The sequence below is a fragment of the Herpailurus yagouaroundi genome, unplaced genomic scaffold (assembly GCF_014898765.1).
Source record: "Herpailurus yagouaroundi ecotype Mexico unplaced genomic scaffold, PumYag 194, whole genome shotgun sequence".
Lineage (NCBI taxonomy): Eukaryota > Metazoa > Chordata > Mammalia > Carnivora > Felidae > Herpailurus > Herpailurus yagouaroundi.
In genome coordinates, this window is record NW_024412425.1 from 5,191,453 (window position 1) to 5,215,354 (window position 23,902).

General features: G+C 44.6%; 1 protein-coding gene and 1 long non-coding RNA gene across 4 annotated transcripts in view; one reads left to right on the forward strand and one right to left on the reverse strand.

The window, feature by feature from the left end:
• Window positions 1–23,902, reverse strand: part of GARRE1 (granule associated Rac and RHOG effector 1) — an 83,830-nt gene that overhangs the window by 17,271 nt on the left and 42,657 nt on the right. For all 3 annotated transcript variants that reach the window (XM_040446199.1, XM_040446198.1, XM_040446200.1), the window contains 5 exons: window positions 9,741–9,947; window positions 3,599–3,739; window positions 3,304–3,399; window positions 3,017–3,178; window positions 1,971–2,129 (listed from right to left, as the gene is read on the reverse strand). In XM_040446199.1, the coding sequence (XP_040302133.1) occupies window positions 1,971–2,129; window positions 3,017–3,178; window positions 3,304–3,399; window positions 3,599–3,739; window positions 9,741–9,947 (765 nt within the window). The remainder of the gene's footprint in view (window positions 1–1,970; window positions 2,130–3,016; window positions 3,179–3,303; window positions 3,400–3,598; window positions 3,740–9,740; window positions 9,948–23,902) is intronic.
• Window positions 18,685–22,337, forward strand: LOC121011612 (uncharacterized). The gene is made up of 2 exons (XR_005781673.1): window positions 18,685–19,036; window positions 22,152–22,337. It is a non-coding gene; the product is annotated as an uncharacterized LOC121011612 (long non-coding RNA).

A 23,902-nucleotide genomic window follows, 5' to 3' on the forward strand; every position in this document is an offset into this window, starting at 1 on the left:
GTCGTTTATTTATTTTTGGGACAGAGAGAGACAGAGCATGAACGGGGGAGGGGCAGAGAGAGAGGGAGACACAGAATCGGAAACAGGCTCCAGGCTCTGAGCCATCAGCCCAGAGCCCGATGCGGGGCTCGAACTCCCAGACCGCGAGATCGTGACCTGGCTGAAGTCGGACGCTTAACCGACTGCGCCACCCAGGCGCCCCTCTCAATGATTTCTTCTTATTTGGAGGAGGGTCTTCAATATTACATAGGTGATATAGTAGCTAGGTAAGTTCGACAGTTTGACAAAATGACGACTATATTTTCAAATAACTAAAAGAATTTAAGAAAAAATCATAAAGCACTTAAAAAAAAATCTGTTACAGGGCACCCGGCTGACTTGTTCAGTAATCTGACTCTTGATCTCAGGTTGTGTGTGCATGCCCCATGCGGAGTGTAGAGATTACTTAAAAAAAAAAAAAAAATCTACATCTCTATATATATCTGTTATATTTCAAAGCCATGCAGAGTTGCTTATTATGATTCCGAACTCAGCCTCTAATGGAGCTGATTTCCACTGCTGTAAACAGATTTCCCACAGCTGGTCTGCAATGTCCTTTGGAAAAGACTTCCTGTCCAAGTAATAGCCATTGTTGGACCAGGCAGGTGTTTCCTCTCTCCTCCCATCTCTAGAACCACAACCTAAAGTTTCTTTGTCTGTCACACACAAAGGTGCCCTGGGAGCAAGGAGTAAGGAACTGGAAGAAGTTTCTGCTCTCTCAATAACCTGGGGCTTTTAATTTTTTTTAAAAAATACGTTTTCCCAAAACAGACTGTATGTCTGTCTGCCTTATTTTACCCACTCCTTTCTAGAGAACTTATCCCTATGGCTTTTCTAGTTACAGCTAACATGATCTTTCGGAATATGGATCAATTTCCTCAAGCCAGTGGGCTCCCACATACTTCAGCAGGGGGTCTCCAGCTTACTCCTTCTCTTCCCGTATTAAGGGCCGGATCCTAAAGGAAGCCTAACTACCCGCTGTGGACGGGCCCTCACCTGGCCCTACACAAGGCAGCACCACCCTGAGCTGGGCCACCTGAGGCCTCACCCACATGAAACGAAAGAACAGCATCCTCCCAACAGCTCCATTTATGAATAAAGTAGGAATTAAAGAAACAGTTTTTTAAATTTTCTTAATCTCTAATTAGCTTCTGTTAACCTCTGACTGAAATGCTGTTATCTTTTCCAAAAGTAGTCATTTAATTCTCGAAAGTGGGATCAAGGTTGTAAGGTTACATGAGTCCCAGGTGCCAAACAAAAAGCTAAGTGGTGACTTCAGAGATTGATCTCTGGATCCCACCTTTGACAAAAGTCATTCTTCTCTCCCAAGGTGAAAAGACTAAACTTATTTCTGAATTGATGTTGTTATTTCATTGTTAAGAAGGAGATAAACAGAGAGCTGGGATACAAAGTGACTGGATGGGGGGGGCACTGCTTATACCACTGAGGTTTCTTGGAGGAGGCGGTGTTCGAGCTGACATCTGGAAGACGAAAAGATGTCACACATGCAGATTCAGAGGGGAGTCTTCTCAAGTAAGAAGAGCATCAATGGCAAAGGCCCGAGACAGGAAGAAGCTTGGCATGTTCGAGCATCAGAAAGATACCACTGTCGTTCCAGAGTGGGCGAGCTGTGCAGAGAGGCCCTCCCCATCAACCAGCACTCACGGAAGGTTTCTGCACAGGAAACTCGCAACATCACTTTGCAACTAGGTTCCCTGCAAATGTGTATTATCAGTCTATACGAGAAAACAAAAAAGGCTTTTTAATGCTGCTGTTCCTCTACCTTCTCCACTTGCTGTAAATGCTGCAGTACTGAAGAACTTTTAAAATTATTCAGTATTTCCACACTTGTGCCCGCACCGCATCCTCCCGTGCGGGAAACACTCTCTGCTCTCTGCTCTCTCTCCAGGGCGTCCCACACGCTCACTCACCAGACCAGCCTGGCCGAACAGCAGCTGCACAGCAGTCTTGCAGGCGCCCCGCCACGTGGACGGGCACACCTGGTTCAGTACTTCGGTCACAGGAAGGTCGTCCCTGGGTGTAATTCCATTGTAGCAGCCCGCCTCCTTGATGAGCTGCAACATCGTATGCTACGGGTCGAGAAGATGAGAGTTCAGCCCTCAAGATAAAGCTGTACAAGACTCTACAATGTGCTGAAATGAATTTACAAGTACACAATAGTCCTCTATTTTTCAATAGTGAAAAGATCACTGTTTCAGTCCCCCTACCCAAATCATGTCATTTTCATTTCTTAGGTAACTGTCATCAGATACCCTCAGAGAATACAGATACGCAGACATTAATACACACATGTGATTTCTATACTAGCAAAAAATATAGCATTACATTTGCTGACACAAATTGGCTGAGGAATTTTGAAATTCTGAATTCCTCTAAATAAGGAGACAAAATCATCTGGCAAAAATAAATACCAATGAAAACCTCAACTTTATTTTGGATGACCAAGTGGTCAGGTATGCAGACTCTGGAAACAGACTACATGGCCTCAAATTCCAGTCTACTACTTTGTAGCTGTATGACCTTGGGCCTCAGTTCCTCTGTCAAATGGAGAAAAGAGCAGTGTCCGTCTCCTGGGTGAGCATTAAACGAGACGATGCATGTGGAGCCCTTGGCATGATGCCTGGCTCACATGACGCTCCCAAACTGGTCATAATTACTGCGGTATCATGATAAAATTTCCTATCTAATTCACAAAAGTCCCCTAAAACATTAATCATAGATAGTATTTTATAGCGTACTTTCAAAACACTTTATGTTAAACATTTGAACAAAATTAGGAATAAAACCTGGCAAATGTCTATCAAAATAAGTCATCATAGTCTGCTTTTAGACACCAGTTTACTAATACCTCCTGCCTTGACTTCAGTTTTGTTTTTTAATCTATACAAGCCCTTAGGTTTCCCTTAAGAACGGTTTCCAAGTTCACACCCGGTATTGGAACCCCATGGAAAGCTACCGTCTTAAGTTTCAGGTTGTCGGCGGCAGATTCGTTGAAGGAGACGCCCTTCAGGAAGTGTGATCCTATCTGCACAGGGACGGTGGGAAGCTCACACTGCATGGGCTGCGGGGGGGTCTGCCTCCGCCCTGTCTGCTGCGCCTCGGCCTCGCTACAGCAGCCCTGCAAAAGGTTTGGAGAGGAGAGGGGAGGTGACCCACGGCAATTCTGCCAAGACAGCCGGTTCACTTGGTATGGCGACACTGCCATACCACGGCTCCCAAGAGCTTCCAGAAAGAGAAGCATACCTGTAAACTGGCTTCAATTGCCTTTGGATTCAGGTGGAAACCAGCTTTCATTGCATATTCACAGTGGCCTAAGCTTTCCAGAGCTATTTTATATGCCTGCAAAAAAATTGTAAGAATCAAGATTACATGGCAGATCGTAGAATGACAAAGTCCAGGGACAACAGGAATTTAAAATTTCTATAGTGACTGAATGACTTCAGGCCAACTACCACCCTACTATTCCTTCCAACTGGTTGAACCTCACAACTTGAATGCCCTCCCTTGTTTCTATCTGTCCTCAGATAACAACACTTACTTGCAAAGCGCTGTCAATTTTCAAGTTCAGTTCCTTGAGCTGGTGCTCGGGAATGGCCGCACTCTGAGAACAGAAGAGTTGCTGCACCTCAATGCCCGCCAGGCGGCTGTCACAGCCTCTTTCCCTCAGTCTCGATGTCGCCTGCAACAGTAACAGCGACGGGAAGGCACAAGAGAATGTAACAGACTTAGCTATGTTTAAAAAATAAGAAACGAAGAAAAAAAACAACGGAGTTAAACTCAGATGCTATCTGAGCATTAGATATATACCGGACATTCTGGATTGTCTGTATTACCAAGTGAGCAACCAGAAATCTGGGAAGATTAAACCAAGCATCTTGAAGAGAAAGCAAACCTGACACAGAACTACTTTATTTAAGAAACCCTGGGGAGGGTGGGGTGCGCCTAGGTGGCTCAGTTGGTTAAGTGTCTGACTCTTGATCTTGGCTCTCGGCTCAGGTCTTGATCTCAGCGTCATGAGTTGAAGCCCCACGTTGGGCTCCATGCTGCATGTGAAGCTACTTAGGAAAATAAAAAAAAGAAACCCTGGAAAAAAGACTTACCTACCTGTTATTAATTTTTCCTATATGTAAAACTTTCACACTTTAAAAATGTATTTTTTTGAGAGAGAGAGAGAGAGAAAGAGAGCATGCACACAGGTGGGGGAGGGGGCAGAGAGAGAAGAGAGAGAGAATCCCAAGCATGCTCCGTGCTGTCAGTGCAGGGCTCATGAACCGTGAGATCGTGACCTGAACTGAAATCAATATTTGGATACTTAACTGACTGAGCCACCCAGGCACCCCTGTTAAGACCTTCACATTTTTAATTTCTCTTTTAAAGACAAACTAAAATATTGGCACTTGGAGTTTCCAGAATCATCATATTGAACATATAAGGTTAGGTGTTCCTATACACCAAAGTAAAAGGCCACACCAACATAGAACAGGGAAAAAACGTACCCTGGAGTGTTAAAGGAAAAATAAGACTTCTGAAATCTGCACAAAAAAATTTAAATACTTATTGTTTGGTCATTAAATATGTTCATGAACAAGACAGAGAAACAAGAAAAAAAAACTAATCAATGTCTTATTGTGATGAAATGTTAAGTTACTTAGACATATGGGTCAGGACTGGAGGATACAGAAAAAATGTATTTAATTTCTTAAATGGGAGAAGGAATTCAGGATGAACTGCCTTCCAATTTTTCAATGTCTATTTCTGTTGCAGTCACATTTGTGCAACAAATAACATTTTTAACAGCTAATTTTTGTTCTTCTGCTGTAGGAGTTACAATGTTTACCAAAACTGCAGAAAGGTAATTAGCAGAAACAATGCTATAAAGTTCCAAAGCTTCACAAATTACACATGTATGACTACATTCCATCCAGTCCCTGAACCCTAACTAGTCTTACCGTTTAAAACTATTTGACTCTCTAAGATTCTTTCACTGAAATATTTGGCCCAGAAGGTCTTGTGGTGCATATCTATGGCTAGGCAATGGAGCGCAAAGCCTGGTGCCTACCATCTTAGGGCTGACAGCCGCATGGGCCAAACAAAACATTTAAACCATTTAAAATGGAGAAAAACACACCAAGGAAAACAGGGAGAACTATAATAGGGAGGAGCACCCTAAACACTCAGAAATCAGCATTTAGGTTATGAGTTTGAGGTGGAGGAGGAAGTCAGCAGAAGTGTAGGATGGGTGAGCAGACATGTCAGCAAAGAAACTAGAACCCAGTGAGCAAGGGAGACAGCGACCGCAGATGAACCAGACTGTGTGGGACTAAGCAGGTATGGTGAAGGGTCGGTACTTCACCCTATGGAAGTAGCAACATCATCTAACTTTAAATGGAGGGAGATGAAGGGTGGCAAGACAGGTAGGGGAGAAGGGAATCTAGCCACTGCAGGTGTCTGGGGAGAGTAGGGACATCCTGAACTAGGGCAGTGAAAGGGACACATGTGGGGTAATGCTTTGGGGTGGAACCTGCAGGGCTTATGGACTGGATGTAGATGTGATGGAAAGACAGGAGGATAAATCTTCAGTTTCATGCATGAATGACCCAGGGTGGGATGGCAGCACTTGCTAGTATGGGGAAGATTTGGGCAAGACCAGGGGTGTGGGGAAAAGCTAAGCCTGAGCCACCTAGATACCTGAGGTAAGCAGCAGCTGAATACAGGGGCCTGAAGCCCACAGAATTGGACTGGTCGCACATATGTGAGGGCCCCCAGCACACAGGCAGTTCTTAATGTCCCAAGGCTATATGGAGACCCTACAGGGAGGGCACTCAGAAATGAGCACTGAGAAATGGACATAAGTTGTGTGTATAAGTTGTGTTGAAGAGAAAAAGCTAGCAAAGTAGATGGAGAGGATGGCCCAAGAGATTAATGCCTGCTTCAGGGACGCCACAGGAAGAGAGGGTCTCTAAGGGCCCGTATTGCTGTGAGCTGCTGAATGGAGTCAAACGGTTCCCTGGATTTGGCCACACAGAAGGCACCAGTGACCTTGACGAGAGAATGCCTGTTCTTTTTTTTTTTTTTTTTTAATGTTTATTTATTTATATTGAGAGAGAGTGAGAGCTTGAATGTGAGCAGAGAGAAAGAGAGAATCTCAAGCAGGCTCTGCACTCTCAGCACAGAGCCTGATGCAGGGCTCAACCCCATGAACTGTGAGATCACGACTTGAGCTGAAATCAAGAGTTGGACGCTCAACCAACTGAGCCACCCAGGTGCCCCTGAGAATGCTTGTTCTTGTGTAGGAGGGGAAGCCAGATTTCAGTGAGCTGAATGATGCTATTTATATAAAGTTTCATATTGTGCAAGATACACCTTATACTACTTATGGATACATGTATACAGAGTAAAAAATATAAAAATATGTGCAGGACTCACAAACTCCAAATTCAAAAGAGATTATCTCTACAAAGGAAGAGATGTGAGTAAGGCAGCAAAAAGGTACAAAGGAAATCAGCTGCATTTGTAAATAATATTTTTTCTGTTAAAAAGCATGAAAGGGGCGCCTGGCTGACTCAGTCTGTACAGCACATGACTCTTGATCTTGGAGTTGTGAGTTCAAGCCGTACGCTGGGCATGAAGCCTACTTAAAAATAAATAAGTGAGCATATAAATAAATAAACAAATGGTATGAAGCAACTGACAAGAAGTTAAGATTCACTCGACAAAGCTAAAAGGCAGACAGGGTATGTGCGACATTTCCTATATGCTTGAAATCTTTCATAATAATCTTTTTTAGAATGACTCAAAGGTACGGTAGACAATACTTCCAAGAAGTTGGCTGTGAGAAGAGCAGAGAAACAGGGCAGAACAGCGAGGATTTCTGTGTATGCGGGTTTACGTAGTGGGTGGGAGGGCATGCTGAAGAGGAGGGAGAGAAAACACAGGGCCTCACCACAGAGGCCTTGAGGGTGGGGGAAGGTGGGGACAGGGTGGACCCCGGACAGGAGGGGTCCTGTAATGAAGGGAAGGAAGAGATGAGGGTCTGAATGGGGGAAGCAGTGTGGTTTTGGGGTGAAGAAAAGGGACTGCTGCCAGGTGGATTCTATTTCCTCGGTACAGTGTAGGGCAGGGTCACCGGCTGGTGGCTAAGTGAGTGAGAAAGCACAAGGGCCTGTGCAAACTGCAGAGGGTGAAGAATAAGGTTAAGGTGAGGAGGTCAAGGGACTGCTGGGGTCCTCACGAGCGCTGGGTTCTCAGCATGATGATGTCAATAGGAGACGACTGTGAGCCCGGTATTAAGGGTATGAATATGAGCTGCATGATCAGGAGGCTGGAGCCCAGCAACCAAGAGGACACAGAGGTCTGCGAGGTGACAAATGGCCACCTGCAATAAGGTCAGCAGGTCCCACTTCCACACTGGACCTCAATTAGCATTTCAGGGCTGCTCTGACAAACACCAAGAGGTAGGAGAAAGCCCTTAACAGGAAAGAGAGACCAAAACAAACAAGAAAAAGAAACTGAAAAGAAATTCAAAAGAAGAACAGAGAACAGCATAAAACTGAAATAATAAGAAAATTAGAGAATGTACAATGTGAGACTAGTAAATAATATTTAAAATTTTGACTAAAGGAGATTTCTAAAACATGAAATACTCTGCCAACTGATTATGGAAGGATTAAAACTAAACATTATATAAACAAATCAATATTATACTCCTTAACTGTAAATTATCTCTTTCACTATGTAAAATGGATCAAAAAGTCCTAGTCAGTCCTAGTTAAAGTCTTGACTTGGAAGGCTTTTCACTCCCACCCCCCCTGGAAACACCTGAAAACAAATAATCCAGTGAAGAAATGGGCAAAAGACATGGACAGACATCTTTCCAAAGAAGACATCCAGATGGCTCATAGACACATGAAAAGATGCTCAACATCACACATCATCAGGGAAATATAAATTAAAACTACAATGAGTTACCACCTCACACCTGTCAGAATGGTTAAAATTAACAACACAGGCAACAACAGATGTTGGCGAGGATGCAGAGAAAGGGGAATACTTTTGCACTGTTGGTGGGAATGAAAGCTGGTGCAGCCACTCTGAAGACAGTATGGAGCTTCCTCCAAAAGTTAAAAAAAGAACTATCCTACAACCCAGCAATTGCACTACAAGGTATTTATCCAAAGGATACAAAAATGCCAGTTCAAAGGGGCACGTGCACCCCGATGTTTATATGTATATGTATATGTATATGTATATGTATATGTATATGTATATGTGTATATATATATATACATATATATACATATATATGTATATATACATATATATACATATATACACACACATATGATTTCACTCACTTAAGAAACAAATGAACATAGGGGAAGGGAAGGAAAAATAAGAAAAGACAGAGAGGGAGGCAAACCATAAGAGACTCTTAAATACTGGGGGCACCTGGGTGGCTCTGTCGGTTAAAGCGTCCGACTATGGCTCAGGTCACGATCTCTCAGATCTCTGTGCTAACAGCTTGGAGCCTGGAGCCTGCCTCAGATTCTGTGTCTCCCTCTCTCTCTGCCCCTCCCACACTCACACTCTGTCTCTCTCTCTCTCTCAAAAACAAATTTTTTTTTAACTTTTTTTTACATTTATTTTTGAGAAACAGTGAGACAAAGCATCAGTGAGGGGGAGGGGCAGAGAGAGAAGGAGACACAGAATCTGAAGTAGGCTGCCAGCTCTGAGCTGTCAGCACAGAGCCTGATGCGGGGCTCAAACCCACAAACTGTGAGATCACGACCTGAGCCGAAGTCGGACGGATGCTCAACCGACTGAGCCACCCAGGTGCCCCTAAAAAAAATTTTTTTTAAAAGAGACTCTTAAATACTGAGAACAAATTGAGGGTTAATGGAGGGGTACTGGGGGGGGGGATGGGCTAAGTGACAGGCATTAAGGAGGGCACTTGTTGGGATGAGCATTGGGTGTTATGTATAAGTGATAAATCACTAAATTCTACTCCTGAAACCAATACTACACTATAGGTTAACTAGCTTTGATTTAAATAAAATTTTAAAAATAATAAAATTTAAAAAATAATAATAAAAAGAAGAATATGTGGGGCGCCTCAGTTGGAAGAGCATGTGGCTCTTTATCTTGGGGTCGTTTGAGCCCCATGTCGGGTGCAGAGATTACTTAAATAAATGAACAACAAAACAAAACAAAACAAAATACCTACAAGAAACGTGCTGTCACTGACCACATCACCACCTGGCTGCCTGGCTGGCCGCTTTACCCTCCGCAGCCAGCTCTGGCCTGTCTTTCCAGACTTCGGCTCCAATCTCTTCTCCCTGGTCTCTCTTCCTTGAAGCTTTGCTGCACTGCTCCTAGTTGGAGGCAGGACCCTTTCTCTGGGCTCCTACACACCTCCATCACAGCCCTTTAACCCTATTTTTGTAGGGCCTCCCTCTTAGGAGGCTGTGAGCAGAGGCTGTCACCCCAGTGCCTGGCGCACGCCTGGCACAAAGTGAGCGTTCACAAAAGCATTCACTGTGAAATGAATGAACAAGCTAATGATAACGGTTTAAAACTAACAGTTCTAAATAAAATGCCTCTTTCAGGAACCAACAGGCAAAGGTCCTCTGGAGCCTCTCCTAGTTGAACATAGGGCACCAATCTCCCCCAGGGAGGATTACCTCAGCAGCCCCCCGCCAGGATCGCACGGCTTCCTCCAGTTCGGGTGTGTGGCTCATGCCAGATAAGCTGCCGCCGCCGCCATTCTTCTTTTCTGGCACGACGACCTCGGCAAAGCACGAGTGAGCCACTGGCTGGACCTTCTGTAATGCCTGGGTCAAAAACTGGAAATGGACCTGTACCACTGTCAGGAAACATCGCCCCAACACCTGTGAAAACAAGAAAGCCAGGGGATTTTTAGGTTGTGGGCTGCTACTGCATTAGTGCAATAAATTCTCAACTATCAGTGTGAGCAGAAGGTAACAACACTTGGAAGTCTGAAATCACAGAAGTTAGAAAGTCACCAGCCTTTAGGAGGATCCTTGTTCTCATGTTCGCACCTGGGTGCCTGATGTCTAGAAGTCAAGATATTTCCACCAAATCGCAAACCCCATGGTTCAAATGGGCCTTCCCAGTTCCCAGCTAGCCCCCCACTCCTGTTCTCTGCTCCCCTCATGTGGACTCGGGCTCACACCAACCCTTGGTTGTCTTTGAGCTCTTACTGAACCAGAGGAACCCACAGTTCCAATTATGTCCACACAGCATTCAGAAGGCAGAGTGAAAGCCGTGTGACTGAAAATCTGAAAGGTCAGTTTGACTAGAAGAGGACACTATTTATTAGAAATGGAATCCAGGGGCGCCTGGGTGGCGCAGTCGGTTGAGCGTCCGACTTCAGCCAGGTCACGATCTCGCGGTCCGGGAGTTCGAGCCCCGCGTCAGGCTCTGGGCTGATGGCTCAGAGCCTGGAGCCTGTTTCCGATTCTGTGTCTCCCTCTCTCTCTGCCCCTCCCCCATTCATGCTCTGTCTCTCTCTGTCACAAAAATAAATAAACGTTAAAAAAAAAAAAAAAGAAATGGAATCCAAAGATACAGGTTATTTTGGTAACAATGTTATTAACATAGTTTTATTAACATAGCTGTGTGTCATTAATTCCAGTCTTAGGAAACAAAGCTGATAGACCAGTCTTCTAGGAGTCAACAAAACATACTGGACAACTCTGTCAGAACAGTAGAAACTCACTCACCCGAGACATTATCAGTAGTTGGTTGGTTGATGGAACATCCATTAAAGTAGGGAATTCATTTAAACAATATTATAGACATATGTTAATATGTACTATTAATATGTAACTATAATAATTTACATGTCAAAAAAATACCATAGACCATAAATATTTTAAGACACAAATGTGCATTTATCTGCCAAGGCCAAGGCTGTTTATTGACACTGTCGTTCCGTTTGCTTTCTTGAGGCAACCCTAGCTACAAGGTGTTCTCTAAGATTTCCTATTTCTTTTTCTTTAAAGGAGATCAAGAACAAAGTAACTTGAGCAGAGAACTTCCCGATTACTGACATCTTCCCCTAAGCTTTTACAGTTGTTTGGTCCATACCAAATTTGACATTCATGTTTTTCCCATGGAGGATATGTCATATTCCACTGGTTCACACAGTGGATTACTTACAAATTACTTTATTTATTGAGCTTGCAATTTATTCAACGGGTAGGAGCGCAGCGGGGAGGGCTCACTGGCTGTCGGTGATCAGTGCACTGCCTCGGGGAGGTGCTGAAGGCTGGGTAACTGTTTCCATTGCCTGTACAAGGAACCAACACCTAACCCCAGTGTCTACCCTCTAGTCCAGCCCTGTCCCTTAAGGCAGCCAAAAACAAGATTCAAGTCTGGCCCCACCTCCCAACATACATTTCCGATGCTGTCCTTTTCCATCTCCACTGGTCAGAGCTCTGCTTCCTAGAGAAAGAGTCAGGCAAGTCTCAGTGGTAACACTTACTCACTCCGATTTTCCCCTGTGAAGTCACCAGGGCCAAACTAAAACAAACTCACACAAATCTCACACCAAAGCATCCTCCTCCTACAGAGAACAATTAGAATTACAGGCTGGATCCCCACCCAAACCTCCTGGGTTTGCACTCATAGCTGCCTCAAAGCTCCTCCCCATCAATGATGGGTGCCAGATGGGGCAGGGTGAGGGACACAGATGAAGCAGACCTAGCAACCTAGAGTGATGTGACAGGAATAGAATAAACAGCATGTATTTAGTGCCACTGTACATAATATTTAGTACACAATAGCAGCCAGCCTCAATCGAGCACTCAGCCTGCACTTCACCTATGCTAAAGATCTCACATGGATTATCTCATTTAATGCTAGGAACAACCGTACGAGGTCATTCCCATTTTACAGGCAGTAAGAGTGAGGCACAGAAAGCTTACGAACTTTGTCATGGGGACACAAACTGGAGGTGACAGAGTGGGCACTTGACTCAAATGTCTGTGCCCTTAGCCAGTATGCCCCACTGCCTTCAGTCGGCTCTAAGCAGCTGGATACAGCTGTCGGCTGGCAGCACTGAGACCAGGACCTGATAAACTCCATCTTAACTGGTTTAGGCCACAACGAGGGTACCCTGAAGCCCCATACAAGGCACACACGGGAGGAGGAGTGGAGCTAGCTCCTCTGGCACACACTCTTTCTCTGCCTCCTTCCTTGGCCTCTTGCCGGCTACGGCAAAGATGTACGTGCCAGGTACCATGTACGCCGGGGTCACGGTCTTACAGCTGCAGATGATTCAAGGGACTCATTCATTCCTTCAGCAAACATGTAACATGTGAATACCCAATACGTACAAAGCACAATAGGCTAGAGGGTGCTGCAAGAAAGACGATGAGCAAGTCCTGGTCCTCAGGAGGGTTACTTCCTGATGGTGAAGAACAAACTGCTAAGTGGAGATGCAAAGTCAGGGGCCACCAGAGAAGGAACACAAGGGGGGGTGGGAAGGAAAAGGCTCTCTGAGGGAAGGACTAAAGGAAGAGTTAACTACCCTTCCCCCTTCTAAAAAGGGAAAATGCTGGGAAAGGCCTGATGCAGGGTCCCAGGGTCCAGAATAGGACAGCGCCGGTTGATGGGAGGACGGGGCTGGGGAGGGTGCCCCTGTTGAGGGCAGGATGGTGGAAGGAGGGCGATGCTGCTGCAGGAATAAGTGGGGGAAAAGATGCCGGACAGTTTAAAGGCAGACTTTTGGTATGTGGTCTCCACCATTCTTACATGTTTGACCTTGGATGAGTCATTTAATCTAAATTTCTTCCCTGTAAATAAGGAATGATGAGAACAAGAACTCGGCATCTCCCTGCTCCCACCCGTGATGCAGGGAGCAGCAGTCCAAATTACACTTGGAACAAAATATCTGTGCCGTAAACCTTTCGTTAAGAGCCGATCAAAGCAATGGCCACCCTGGATTTGGAAAAGCAATTTCACAGAATATCTGCTCTAAAAGTTTCAAGTAACAGATGCATAAACACTACCTTGAGAGAGAGCGCCTGCCTCTGGGCATCTCCTGTCTCAGCCCAGCTCCCCTCCTGGAACACACCCCACCCACCTTGACCCAGACTTGGGCCAGTCCTTGGGGGTCTTCCTGAGAAACGTGGAAAGAAATACAGACTCTAAAGTTGTGAATTCAAAAGCAGGTGACCTCAGGGCCGTGGGCAGCTATCTTCTCCCTCACATGGAGAATGCTGCTTGGACTGCAGGATTCAGTGAGGCTGAAGAACAGACGTGGCAACCCGGGGAACGGATGAGTGGAGTGGTCAGAGACACTGCAGTTTAAAATGTCAATGCAGCTATACAGTTGCAGCGGTACCAACAGCCACCTTTATTGAGCGCTTAACCCATACCAAGCACTTTACTTGCAGTGAAGCAACTCTGTGGGTAAGAGAAATGCATCCATTTCCCAGATGATACCACTGAGGCTTCGAGAAAGAAACCTGTTCCAATGCCATGCAGGAGATAAGAGGTGCAGCAGAGATCTGATGCCAGATATGTTCCACTCCAAAAGCTGTACTCCGAACCGCTAAGCCACTGTCTCCCTATGACAAGATCCAGGACATAGCCACAACAGGGGTGGCTACTAAAAGGAGGGGAACCCTGATATCCCCCACATACTGTCAGGCCCTGAGGCGGGAGGCATGGCTCAGTCTTCTCTAACAGAGGAAAAGGGACTGGGACAAGAGTATCAAGTGGGGTGGCCTGTGGCACTATTAGGTGGCATGAGTCTCATCGTTTATGAATCCACAGCAGAGAGCAGCTGCTAAGACTGGCTGGAAATGGCAATATGAAAACAGGGAGAGGATACAAGGATACAAGGGGCTTGGGAGAAAGAGCAGCTTCTCTTACCTCTTGAGGAATTCCAAATCCAAAAACATCTGTTCGGTCCTTCAGTACATCAGTCTCATTTAAGAATTATGAATAAAGCAATTGGATTTAATTGGCATTTGCATCAAAAAAATTTTTTTTGTTTATTTATTTTGAGAGATACAGAGACAGGGTGAGCAGGGGAGGGGTAGAGAGAGAGAGTCCCAAGCAGTCTCTGCACCATCACCACAGAGCCCGATGTGGTGCTCGAACTCACTAAACCGTGAGATCATGACCTGAGCCGAAATCAAGAGTCAGACACCTAACCGATTGAGCCACCTAGCTGCCCCGGCATTTGCATTTTAAAAAGACTAACCTAGGGGCGCCTGGGTGGCTGAGTCAGTTGAGTGTCCGACTTTGGCTCAGGTCATGATCTCGCAGTCCGTGAGTTCAAGCCCCACGTCAGGCTCTGTGCTGACTGCTCAGAGCCTGGAGCCTGTTTCAGATTCTGTGTCTCCCTCTCTCTCTGACCCTCCCCCGTTCATGCTCTGTCTCTCTCTGTCTCAAAAATAAACGTTAGGGGCGCCTGGGTGGCGCAGTTGGTTGAGCGTCCGACTTCAGCCAGGTCACGATCTCGCGGTCTGTGAGTTCGAGCCCCGCATTGGGCTGATGGCTCGGAGCCTGGAGCCTGTTTCCAATTCTGTGTCTCCCTCTCTCTCTGCCCCTCCCCCGTTCATGCTCTGTCTCTCTCTGTCCCAAAAATAAATAAAAACGTAGAAAAAAAAAATTAAAAAAAAAAATAAATAAACGTTAAAAAAAAATTAAAAAAAAAAAAAGACTAACCTAGGGGAGCCTGGTTGGCTTAGTAGGAGAGGCATGTGATTCTTGATCTCAGGGTTGCGAATTGGAGTACCATATTGGGTATAGAGATTACTTAAATAAATAAGACTTAAAAAAAGAAAGAAAGAAAGAAAGATAAATCTATTCAAGGCATCCCAAGTTGGTGGAATTTCAGGCCAATATCAGACTTCTGCATTAAGAGAAATCTTTTATTTTATTATTAAAAAAAAAACCCTCAGTTTTCATTGTTATTTTTTTTTTAAGTTTATTTATTTTGAGACAGAGACAGAGAGAGAGGCACAGACAGACAGCTCGAGTCGGGGAGGGGCAGAGACGGAGAGAGAGAAAGAGAGACAGAGAACCCCAAGCAGGCTCTACACTGTCATGGGGGAGCCTGACTCGGGGCTCAAACACACGAACTGTGAGATCATAGCCTGAGCTGAAATCAAGAGTCGGACACTCAACTGTCTGAGCCACCCAGGTGCCCCAAGAGAAACCCGTTAATGTGACTTCAATTCCTCATAAAGGCCCAATTCCTGAATATAGACTAATCATTGACCTTGCCACTCCTGCCTCTAAATTTCCACAGAGCATTCTGGATTATAAACAGCCATCAAAGATCTACTAAAAGGAAACCTTGTTTTCTGGAACTCCCTGGTGGTGGCAGAAACGCAGTATGAGTTCACTCTCCCATTCCCATATACACATACCACATCTGTTGCTAAGGGTGTTGTGTTGATGGATACAACCAGAAAACTTTCTCTTCTTGGTGATGTTTATATTTTATTAATTCAACCAGGTTTTAGTTTAAGGTCACCCTACTCAGTCTCCCAAAGACCACCCTCTCTCACTGCCATAGTTGCAGAGGACCAATTTAACTCTACCTTCCTAGAATATTTCAAACTTTAGTTTTAGTTACTGCTCTTCTAGGGCCAAGCAAGGCCTGGCTCAGCCCTGAATCTATGCCCGTGTTGGGATCATGGAGTGCCCAAAGCCACCCATCCCCCAGCACACCTAGTGATTTTCATATCGATACACACAATATCTAAGTTCGTTTTCTACTTAACCTCACTTAACAATCCATCTTTCTCACATCCCTAGAGTGAAGAACAAATAAAACCGATACATATACCACATGGTCAAATGTCCAGGAACTCCATCATTTATTTCTGATCAGTTTAAAAGTCCAGAGTGAATGAAATGAAGGCAATCTGGATTGGCTGCTTTTATTAGAAATTCCAAAGTCATTCAATCATTTCTTTCTCTTCAATATTTACTTTTACCTTAAACATTACAGTTGGTTCCAAGTTCCCTCAACCTTGCTCTTTTGTTCGTATGATAATTCCAGAGTTATTACATAATGACCTAACCAATAGACCAGAATGTGATATAAAAACCTAAATGTGTCTCCAGAGAAATAGAGAATGCAGTGGACCATGCCCAGGCTATGGAAAGTGCTTGGGAAGATTAGATTACAGTATAAAAATGCAAAAAAGAAACTTACTGCAACTATGTATAGTCTGACCTAAAAATCGATTACAGGGAGTATTTAAATATTTAAAAATTTAAAAAGCAACTAACAAAACGACAAAGATCTCTTTGCAGCAGGTATTAACCTAGAGCATAAAGAAGCTGCCATGTTATATATAAGAGGGAGAATACAGAAAGGAAAGAAAAGCTAACACCTGCCCAAGGGTGGCTGAGCCAACACCAAATGCTAATCACTCACACAAGATTATATTCTGCCTCTGGATATGCTGCTCCCTTGCTGGTAAAAATATCGACAGACACAGTTTCAGAACTCCTACTTCATGGACCGAGCACTCGGGTGCACAAAACCTTTTGTGTCAGTAAAACATAATCATTGCAAACAAATTAGGGGGAAAAAGATCAGCTAAATAAAAATCTACCAAATATTACCAAATAGATATAACCACTGATTACATGTTTCCTGTACAGCCTACATTTGTACCTGTAGATGGTCTTTTTGTAAAAACTAGATATGTCCTATTTATTTAAAAAAATTTTTAATGTTTATTTTTGAGAGAGAGAGAGAGACAGACAGACAGACAGACAGACAGACAGACAAAGCAGGAGTTGGGGAGGGGCAGAGAGAGAGAGAGGGGGAGGGAGACACAGAAGCTGAAGCTGGCCCCAGGCTCCGAGCTGTCAGCACAGAGCCCAATGAGGGCTGGAACCCACGAACCGGGAGATCATGACCTGAGCTGAAGTCAGACACTTAACCGACTGAGCCACCCAGGAGCCCCTATGTGTTCTGTTTTATAACCTGCTGTCCAAAAGAAAATATATCAACAATTTATTACCGTGCCAACACGCACAGGGAGTTTTATATTTTAGCTATGTTGCTATAAATCTTAACAATTAATAAGGATAACTATAAAATATCATTCAGGACATAAAAGAAGTGAAAGGCTACTCAAGGTAACTAAATCCATATTAATTTTGGTAAGCAAAGGACCCTGCTCTTATAGTAATTTTTCCTATTCAAAATGCAAGTTTCCTCCATAAACAAGCAAATTTATATTGTGGGTTTCTATGGGGCATAGATAAAAATATATTTAAGTCACCCAGACAAGCATACGGCCTGGAAGCCTATTAGAGTTCAGGAAATTCTTTTTGTTGATATGAGTGTATTTTTCATCAAAAGTTGGCACTTTGATCAAGAAGAAAAAATTACCAGGGCGCCTGGGTGGCTCAGTCAGTTGAGCGTCTGGCTCTTAGTTTCAGCCCAGGTCATGATCTCACTGTCAGTTTGATCCTCATGTTGGTTTCCACACTGACAGTGTGGAGCCTCCTTGGGATTCTCTCTCCCTCTGTCTGCCCCTCCCCTGCACTCTCCTTCCCAAGATGGATAAATAAAAAAAGAAGAAGAAAATACTATAACTGGGATGTCTGAGCGGTTAAAACATGTCTTTTTTTTTTTTTAATGTTTATTTATTTATTTTTGAGGGGAGTGGGAAGGGCAGAGAGAGGGGGATGGAGTATCCCAAGCAGGCTCCACATTGTCACTGCACAACCCAATGTGGGGTTCAAACCTATGAACCATAAGATCATGACCTGCTGAAATCAAGAGTCAGAAGCTTAACCCACTGAGCTACCCAGGTGCCTCAAGGCACTGGTCTTAAGAAGAAAATACTAAGGGCGCCTGGGTGGCTCAGTTGGTTAAATGCCCGACTTCGGCTTACATCATGATCTCACAGTTCGTGGGTTCGAGCCCCGTGTCAGGCTCTGTGCTGTTAGCTCGGAGCCTGGAGCCTGCTTTGGGTTCTGTGTCTCCCTCTCTCTCTCTGCCCTTCCCCTGCTCACACTCTCTCCCTCTCTCTGTCAAAAATAAACATTAAATGAAAATTAAAAAGAAGAAAATACTAAACTATCTCCACTGAAAAAAAATGATTAAAAAGACAAATGGAGAATTCAAAGTGGAAATTCACTCCATCAACATTATTTTCACCATAGGACTCTGAGGAGAGGCCTTCTGCATCCCAGGACCTGGTGCCACGTGTGTCACCTGTTCCCTGAGAGAGGGCTCACCGCACACATCAGACCGACTGCCTCTGTTATTCTTGTGAATTCCAACCGGTGACAGCTGTGGCAAATCCTGGGCTGAGGTGGAAAAGGGGGTCTCCCACCACCTCTCAGCAGCATCTGGGACAGTGGGTCCCTCCCGCTCACCCCGCTCCTTCTTGAAACACTTGCTTCTCTTGGCTTCCAAGACACTGCACTTACTCCATCTCTGCCTCACTCTCCGGCTGCTCCTTTAGCGTACTCCTAGGCTGCTTCCAAGTCATCTTCTGACCTCTACATACCGGAGTGTCCCTGGGCTCACTCGTCCTTGGATTCGCCCTCTGGTTCTCCAGTTTATATTCACTCCCTTGATGACCAGGTCCAGTTTCACAGCTTTAAATACCATCTATTGAATCTACTGTTCCCAAGTTCCTATCTCCTGTCCGGACCTCAGCCCTGAACCCCAAATTTGTATATCCAACTGTCTACCTGACATTGCCCCTGGGATGTCAAATAAGCACTGCAGACCTGTTATTCCAGCTACTCTTCCCCCACTGCTCCCCGCCTCAGTAAAGAGTACTACCAGTGGTCCAGGTGCTTTTGTCATAAACCCTGGAGCCATCTTGCAGCCCCTCCCCTCTCCCTCATGCACACCCATGCACACTCCCACGGTGCTAGAATATTAATCAGCCTTAAAAAAGGAGGGAAGCTCTGACACATGCTGCAATATGGATGAGCCTTAAAGACAATGGTAAGTGAAAGCAGCCAGTCACAAAAAGACAGATATTGTATGATCTTATATGAGGTACCTATAATAGGCAAATTCATAGAGACAGAAGGCAGAATTGTGGTTTCCTGGGGTTGGGGAGAGGGCGGAATGGGAGTTACTGTTGAAAGGGTTCAGGCTTTCAGTTTGGGAAGACGAAAACGTTCTGGAGTTGGATGGCGGTAAAGGCTGCGCAATACTGGGAATCTGCTTAATGCCACCGAGCTGTACACTTAAAAACGAGTACAGGGGCGCCTGGGTGGCGCAGTCGGTTAAGCATCCGACTTCAGCCAGGTCACGATCTCGCGGTCCGTGAGTTCGTGCCCCACGTCGGGCTCTGGGCTGATGGCTCAGAGCCTGGAGCCTGCTTCTGATTCTGTGTCTCCCTCTCTCTCTGCCCCTCCCCCGTTCATGCTCTGTCTCTCTCTGTCCCAATAATAAAAATAAACGTTAAAAAAAAAAAATTAAAAAAAAAAAACAACAAAAAACGAGTACAACTGCTTCTAGTCACCTCCTCTGCTAACATTCTAAGTTATGATCATCTCTTGCTTGGATTAATTACTATAATAGCCTCTTAACTGATCTTCCTGCTCCATTCAATTAGGATTAGGTCTGTCTACACCCAACAGCAACAAAACAAATGTAGCGGCTTAAACAAGAGTGATATTTACTTCTTTTCTTTCTAAGATAAAAAAATAAACCTAGGGTTAGGCAGTCCAGAGCAGGCCATGGGAACTCCCGGGGTCACAAGGAACCCAGTTCCCATCCTTCTGCTCTGCATCCTCACGCAAGGCTGGCATTCTTCAGTTGCCTCATAGTTCTAAGTGGCTAAATGACCTTCAGCCATTGGCCTGCATTCTAGAGAGTAGCCAACTGGGACAGGGGAAGGGTGTACCCTCTTCTCTCTAAGGAAACTTCCCAGTAGACTCATCCCAAACCTCTAGCTACATCTTCCCAGACCTGTATTTATTCAAGAGACCCCCAGATGTAAGGAAGGCTGGGAGTCCAGTCCGTTTTCCAGGCACAATATGTCTGAAAACAAAACAAAACAAAACAAATCCAGGGTTTTGTTACTAAGGAGACAGAGGAGACTGGATTTGGGGAGCCAACTAGCAGCATCTACTCTCTCTCCTAGAGGCAACTTTTCGCACAGGGAAGTCTTAGAAAACAGAAAGCGGATTATTGTACTCCCCTGCTCAAAATCTTCCAATGGCTTTCCACTACAATCAGAAGAAAATCCAAAGTCCTCATTCTGTCCTATTATACTCTATGTGAACAGGCCCCTGACTATTCTCTAAACTTATTTCCTATCCTTCTCAGCTCTAGCCACCCAGCTTTCTTGCTGTTCCTCAAAAATTCTGAGCACAGCTCCTGTCTCGAGTCTTTTGCACAAGCCAGTTCCCACTACATCAGGGTGTCTCAGCATCAACACTATTGACATTTGGGACCAGAGACTTCACCATTACAGGGGCTGGCTTATGCAGGCTCATATGTTGCTAGCAGTGTCCCTGGTCTTTACTTATGAGATGCCAGCAGCACTGGCTACAGATGCAGTAACCACAACCCCTCAGATCATATTGTTTTGAATACATTTTCAAATTTTTACTGTTTTTTTTTTAAGTTTGTTTATTAATTTGGAAGGGGGGGCATGGAGGGGCAGAGAGAGGGAGAGAGAGAATCCCAGGCAGGCTCCACACATAGAGCCTGACTGGGGACTTGATCTCACAGTTTGTGAGACCATGACCTGAGCCAAGATCAAGAGTCAGATGCTTAACTAACTGAGCCACCCAGGTGCCCCTGTTTTGTTTCGTTTTTAATTTTTTTTTAATATTTATTTATTTTGAGAGAGAGAGAGAGAGAGAAAGAGACAGCACGAGCAGAGGAGGGGCAAAGAAAGAGGGAGACACAGAATCCGAAGCAGGCTCCAGGGCTCAGAGCTGTCAGCACAGAGCCCAACCTGGAGCTTGAACTCACAAACTGCAAGATCGTGACCTGAGCTGAAGTCAGATGCTCAACAGACTGAGTCAGCCAGGCGCCCCTGGTTTCTTTCTTTCTTTTTTTTTTTTTTTTTAAGCAAAAAAGCAGGAAAAATCCCTTCCTCCCAGGGTGACTTCTGAGAGATCAACAGCTGCAGAAGAGCTTGAATGTGGCTGTAGAGGGGAGCTTTTGAGTATCTACACATCTGTTCTGCCGCAGGATTGAAATACAATGTGATGGGCTATAAGGAAGAGAAATACCAAGATTTCACCTTCTCCGAGTAAATTTGAATTGAAAATAAGATAAATCAAAGACCTTTGTGCTCCTGCAAACTTCTGTGTTTCAGGATCTGGGGCCTGAGTCAGGTCACCTAACATTCCATACTTCCTGCAAAAACACCATTCAACCATGGGTGTATACGTGTGGGATAAGAAGGATGGGACACTGGTCAGAAGCAGAGAGAGAAACTGAGGTCTTAAAAGATGGCAAAAATTGTCCCCCAAATACATAGTGGGTCAGTGATATTCTGACTCCTTAGCATGCAAGTTCACTGCCTCCTCCTTCAAACCATTCTGCACCCTCTGGTGTAACAGTCAAGTTCCTCCCTACCCCTAATATGGGGGGGGGGGGAGGGAGGGAGATGTCATTTTTGTGCCAACTGAAAATACTTCTAGACATTGCCAAGTGTCCTCTGAGGAACAGCCCACCCTGACCCACTGGGGAATGAACCACTGCTCTATCTGGAGCATCCTTCCCTCTGGAATTTGTACAGCTGTAGTTCTGATAGTCATTGCTCAAATGTCCCATCCTTGGCCTTTCCTCTACCTCTCTCTCCCTTCTTCATTTCTCTCTACAGCACCTCTCACCACCTGACATTTGCACATGCTAGTTGTTTTTTGGTCTGTTTCCCCACTTAGAAGCTAAGCTGGATGAGGGTAGGATCTTGGTTTTGCTTACTCTTGCGTTTTCAGTGCCTGGCACGCCAAGCCAAGCCAAGCGAGCAGCATGGTGACTCCAGGGCTGAGTGCAGGACATCAAAAGGCCAGCATCTTTGTGAAAATGACATCTGATTCCTCCCCCCCCCCCCCCCACACACACTCTTCCTGCTTTTTCCCCTGGACAGCTCTTCTGCAGCCAGCCCACAGAGACCAGCTGCAAACCTTGAGATTACTTTAAGGGTGACCTTACCAACAGGCACAGGGAAGATCATGACTTTTGTGGAGAAAGGAAGTCCATAAACCACACAAGGCTCTCCTGTAAGTGACAACTCATCCATGAATAAAGAATCACGTATAACATTTGTTATGGCTTGGAACTGTACGCTTATTCTTTCAACCTAAGAGCCAGTAATATAATTAACGGGTATGCTGTTAATAGAATTAAGGATATGTGTAAGGGAATAAAAAGATGTATTTTCCTTATATGTTTCTGTATGCATATCTATTTGCTGTTCTCTGCAGAGATCCATAAGATAATTAATAGTAGTTATATCTGGGACTGGCATGGAATTGGAAGGGAGGATCATTATTTTTGGAAAGGGAGACTTATGCTATTCAGAAATGTTTGAATTTTTTATCATGAGCATGTACCATGTATATGAGAAACTAATTTGTTGAAATCAATAATCAACAGTAATATATCCAAAGCATTCCCATTAAAATGAAGACCAAAACAAGGATGCTCACTCTTTTTTTTTTAAAGGGAACACTTTTTTTTTTAATTTTTTTTTTTTTAACATTTATTTATTTTTGAGAGAGAGAGAGAGAGACAGAGCATGAACGGGGGAGGGGCAGAGAGAGAGGGAGACACGGAACCGGAAGCAGGCTCCAGGCTCTGAGCCGTCAGCACAGAGCCCGACGCGGGGCTCGAACTCACGGACCGCGAGATCGTGACCTGAGCTGAAGTCGGACGCTCAACCGACTGAGCCACCCAGGCGCCCCGGATGCTCACTCTTAAAGGTGATTATTTCACATATTAAAACTTATGGTCAACACAAAATATGTAACTACTGGAAGGGAGGAGACATATGCAGATGACGTGACCATATATACACTAAAAAACCCCAAATAAACAAATCGAAACATGAGAATTATTGCATTCAGTCATGTGGAAGGAGACAAAAATCAAGGATGTTTCCATGTTATAGAAAAAAAATGCTAAAATAGTATCTCATTCATTAGAGCAACTGAAATATAAATTATTTAAGAATTTCAAGAAGAAATATGGGCATCTCTGGGTGGCTTGACTAGTTGATTGAGTGTCGGACTCTTTTTTTTTTATAATTTTTTTTTTAATGTTGATTTATGTCCAAAGGGGAGAGAGACAGACCGTGAGTGGGGGAGAGGCAGACAGACAGAGAGAGAGAGAGAGAGAGAGAGAGAGAGAGACAGAATCTGAAGCAGGGTCCAGGCTACGTGCTGTCAGCACAGAGCCTGACTCGGGGTTCGAACCCATGAACTCCAAGATCATGACCTGAGCCGAAGACAGATGGTCAACCAACTGAGCCACCCAGGTGCCCCTGAGTGTCCGACTCCTGATTTCAGTTCAGGTCATGATCCCAGGGTCATGGGATTGAGCTGTGCATCAGGTTTGGTGCTGAGTGTGAAGTCTGCTTAAGACTCTCTCTCCCTCTGCCCCTCTCCCATGCTAGCATGCTGTCTCTCTAAAATTAAAATTAAAAAAAAAAAAAAAAAAAAGACTTTTAAGAAGAAACATACACAATCATTAGGAAGGAGACTATGGAACTTTACCAAGAGACATAACAGAAGACTTCACAGAAAGGCATAATTGCTAAAATCCTGAAAAACAAACAAAACAATTTAGCAATGCATATGGTGGGTTATAACCGCATTTCTCATCTTCTGACCCCCTCCA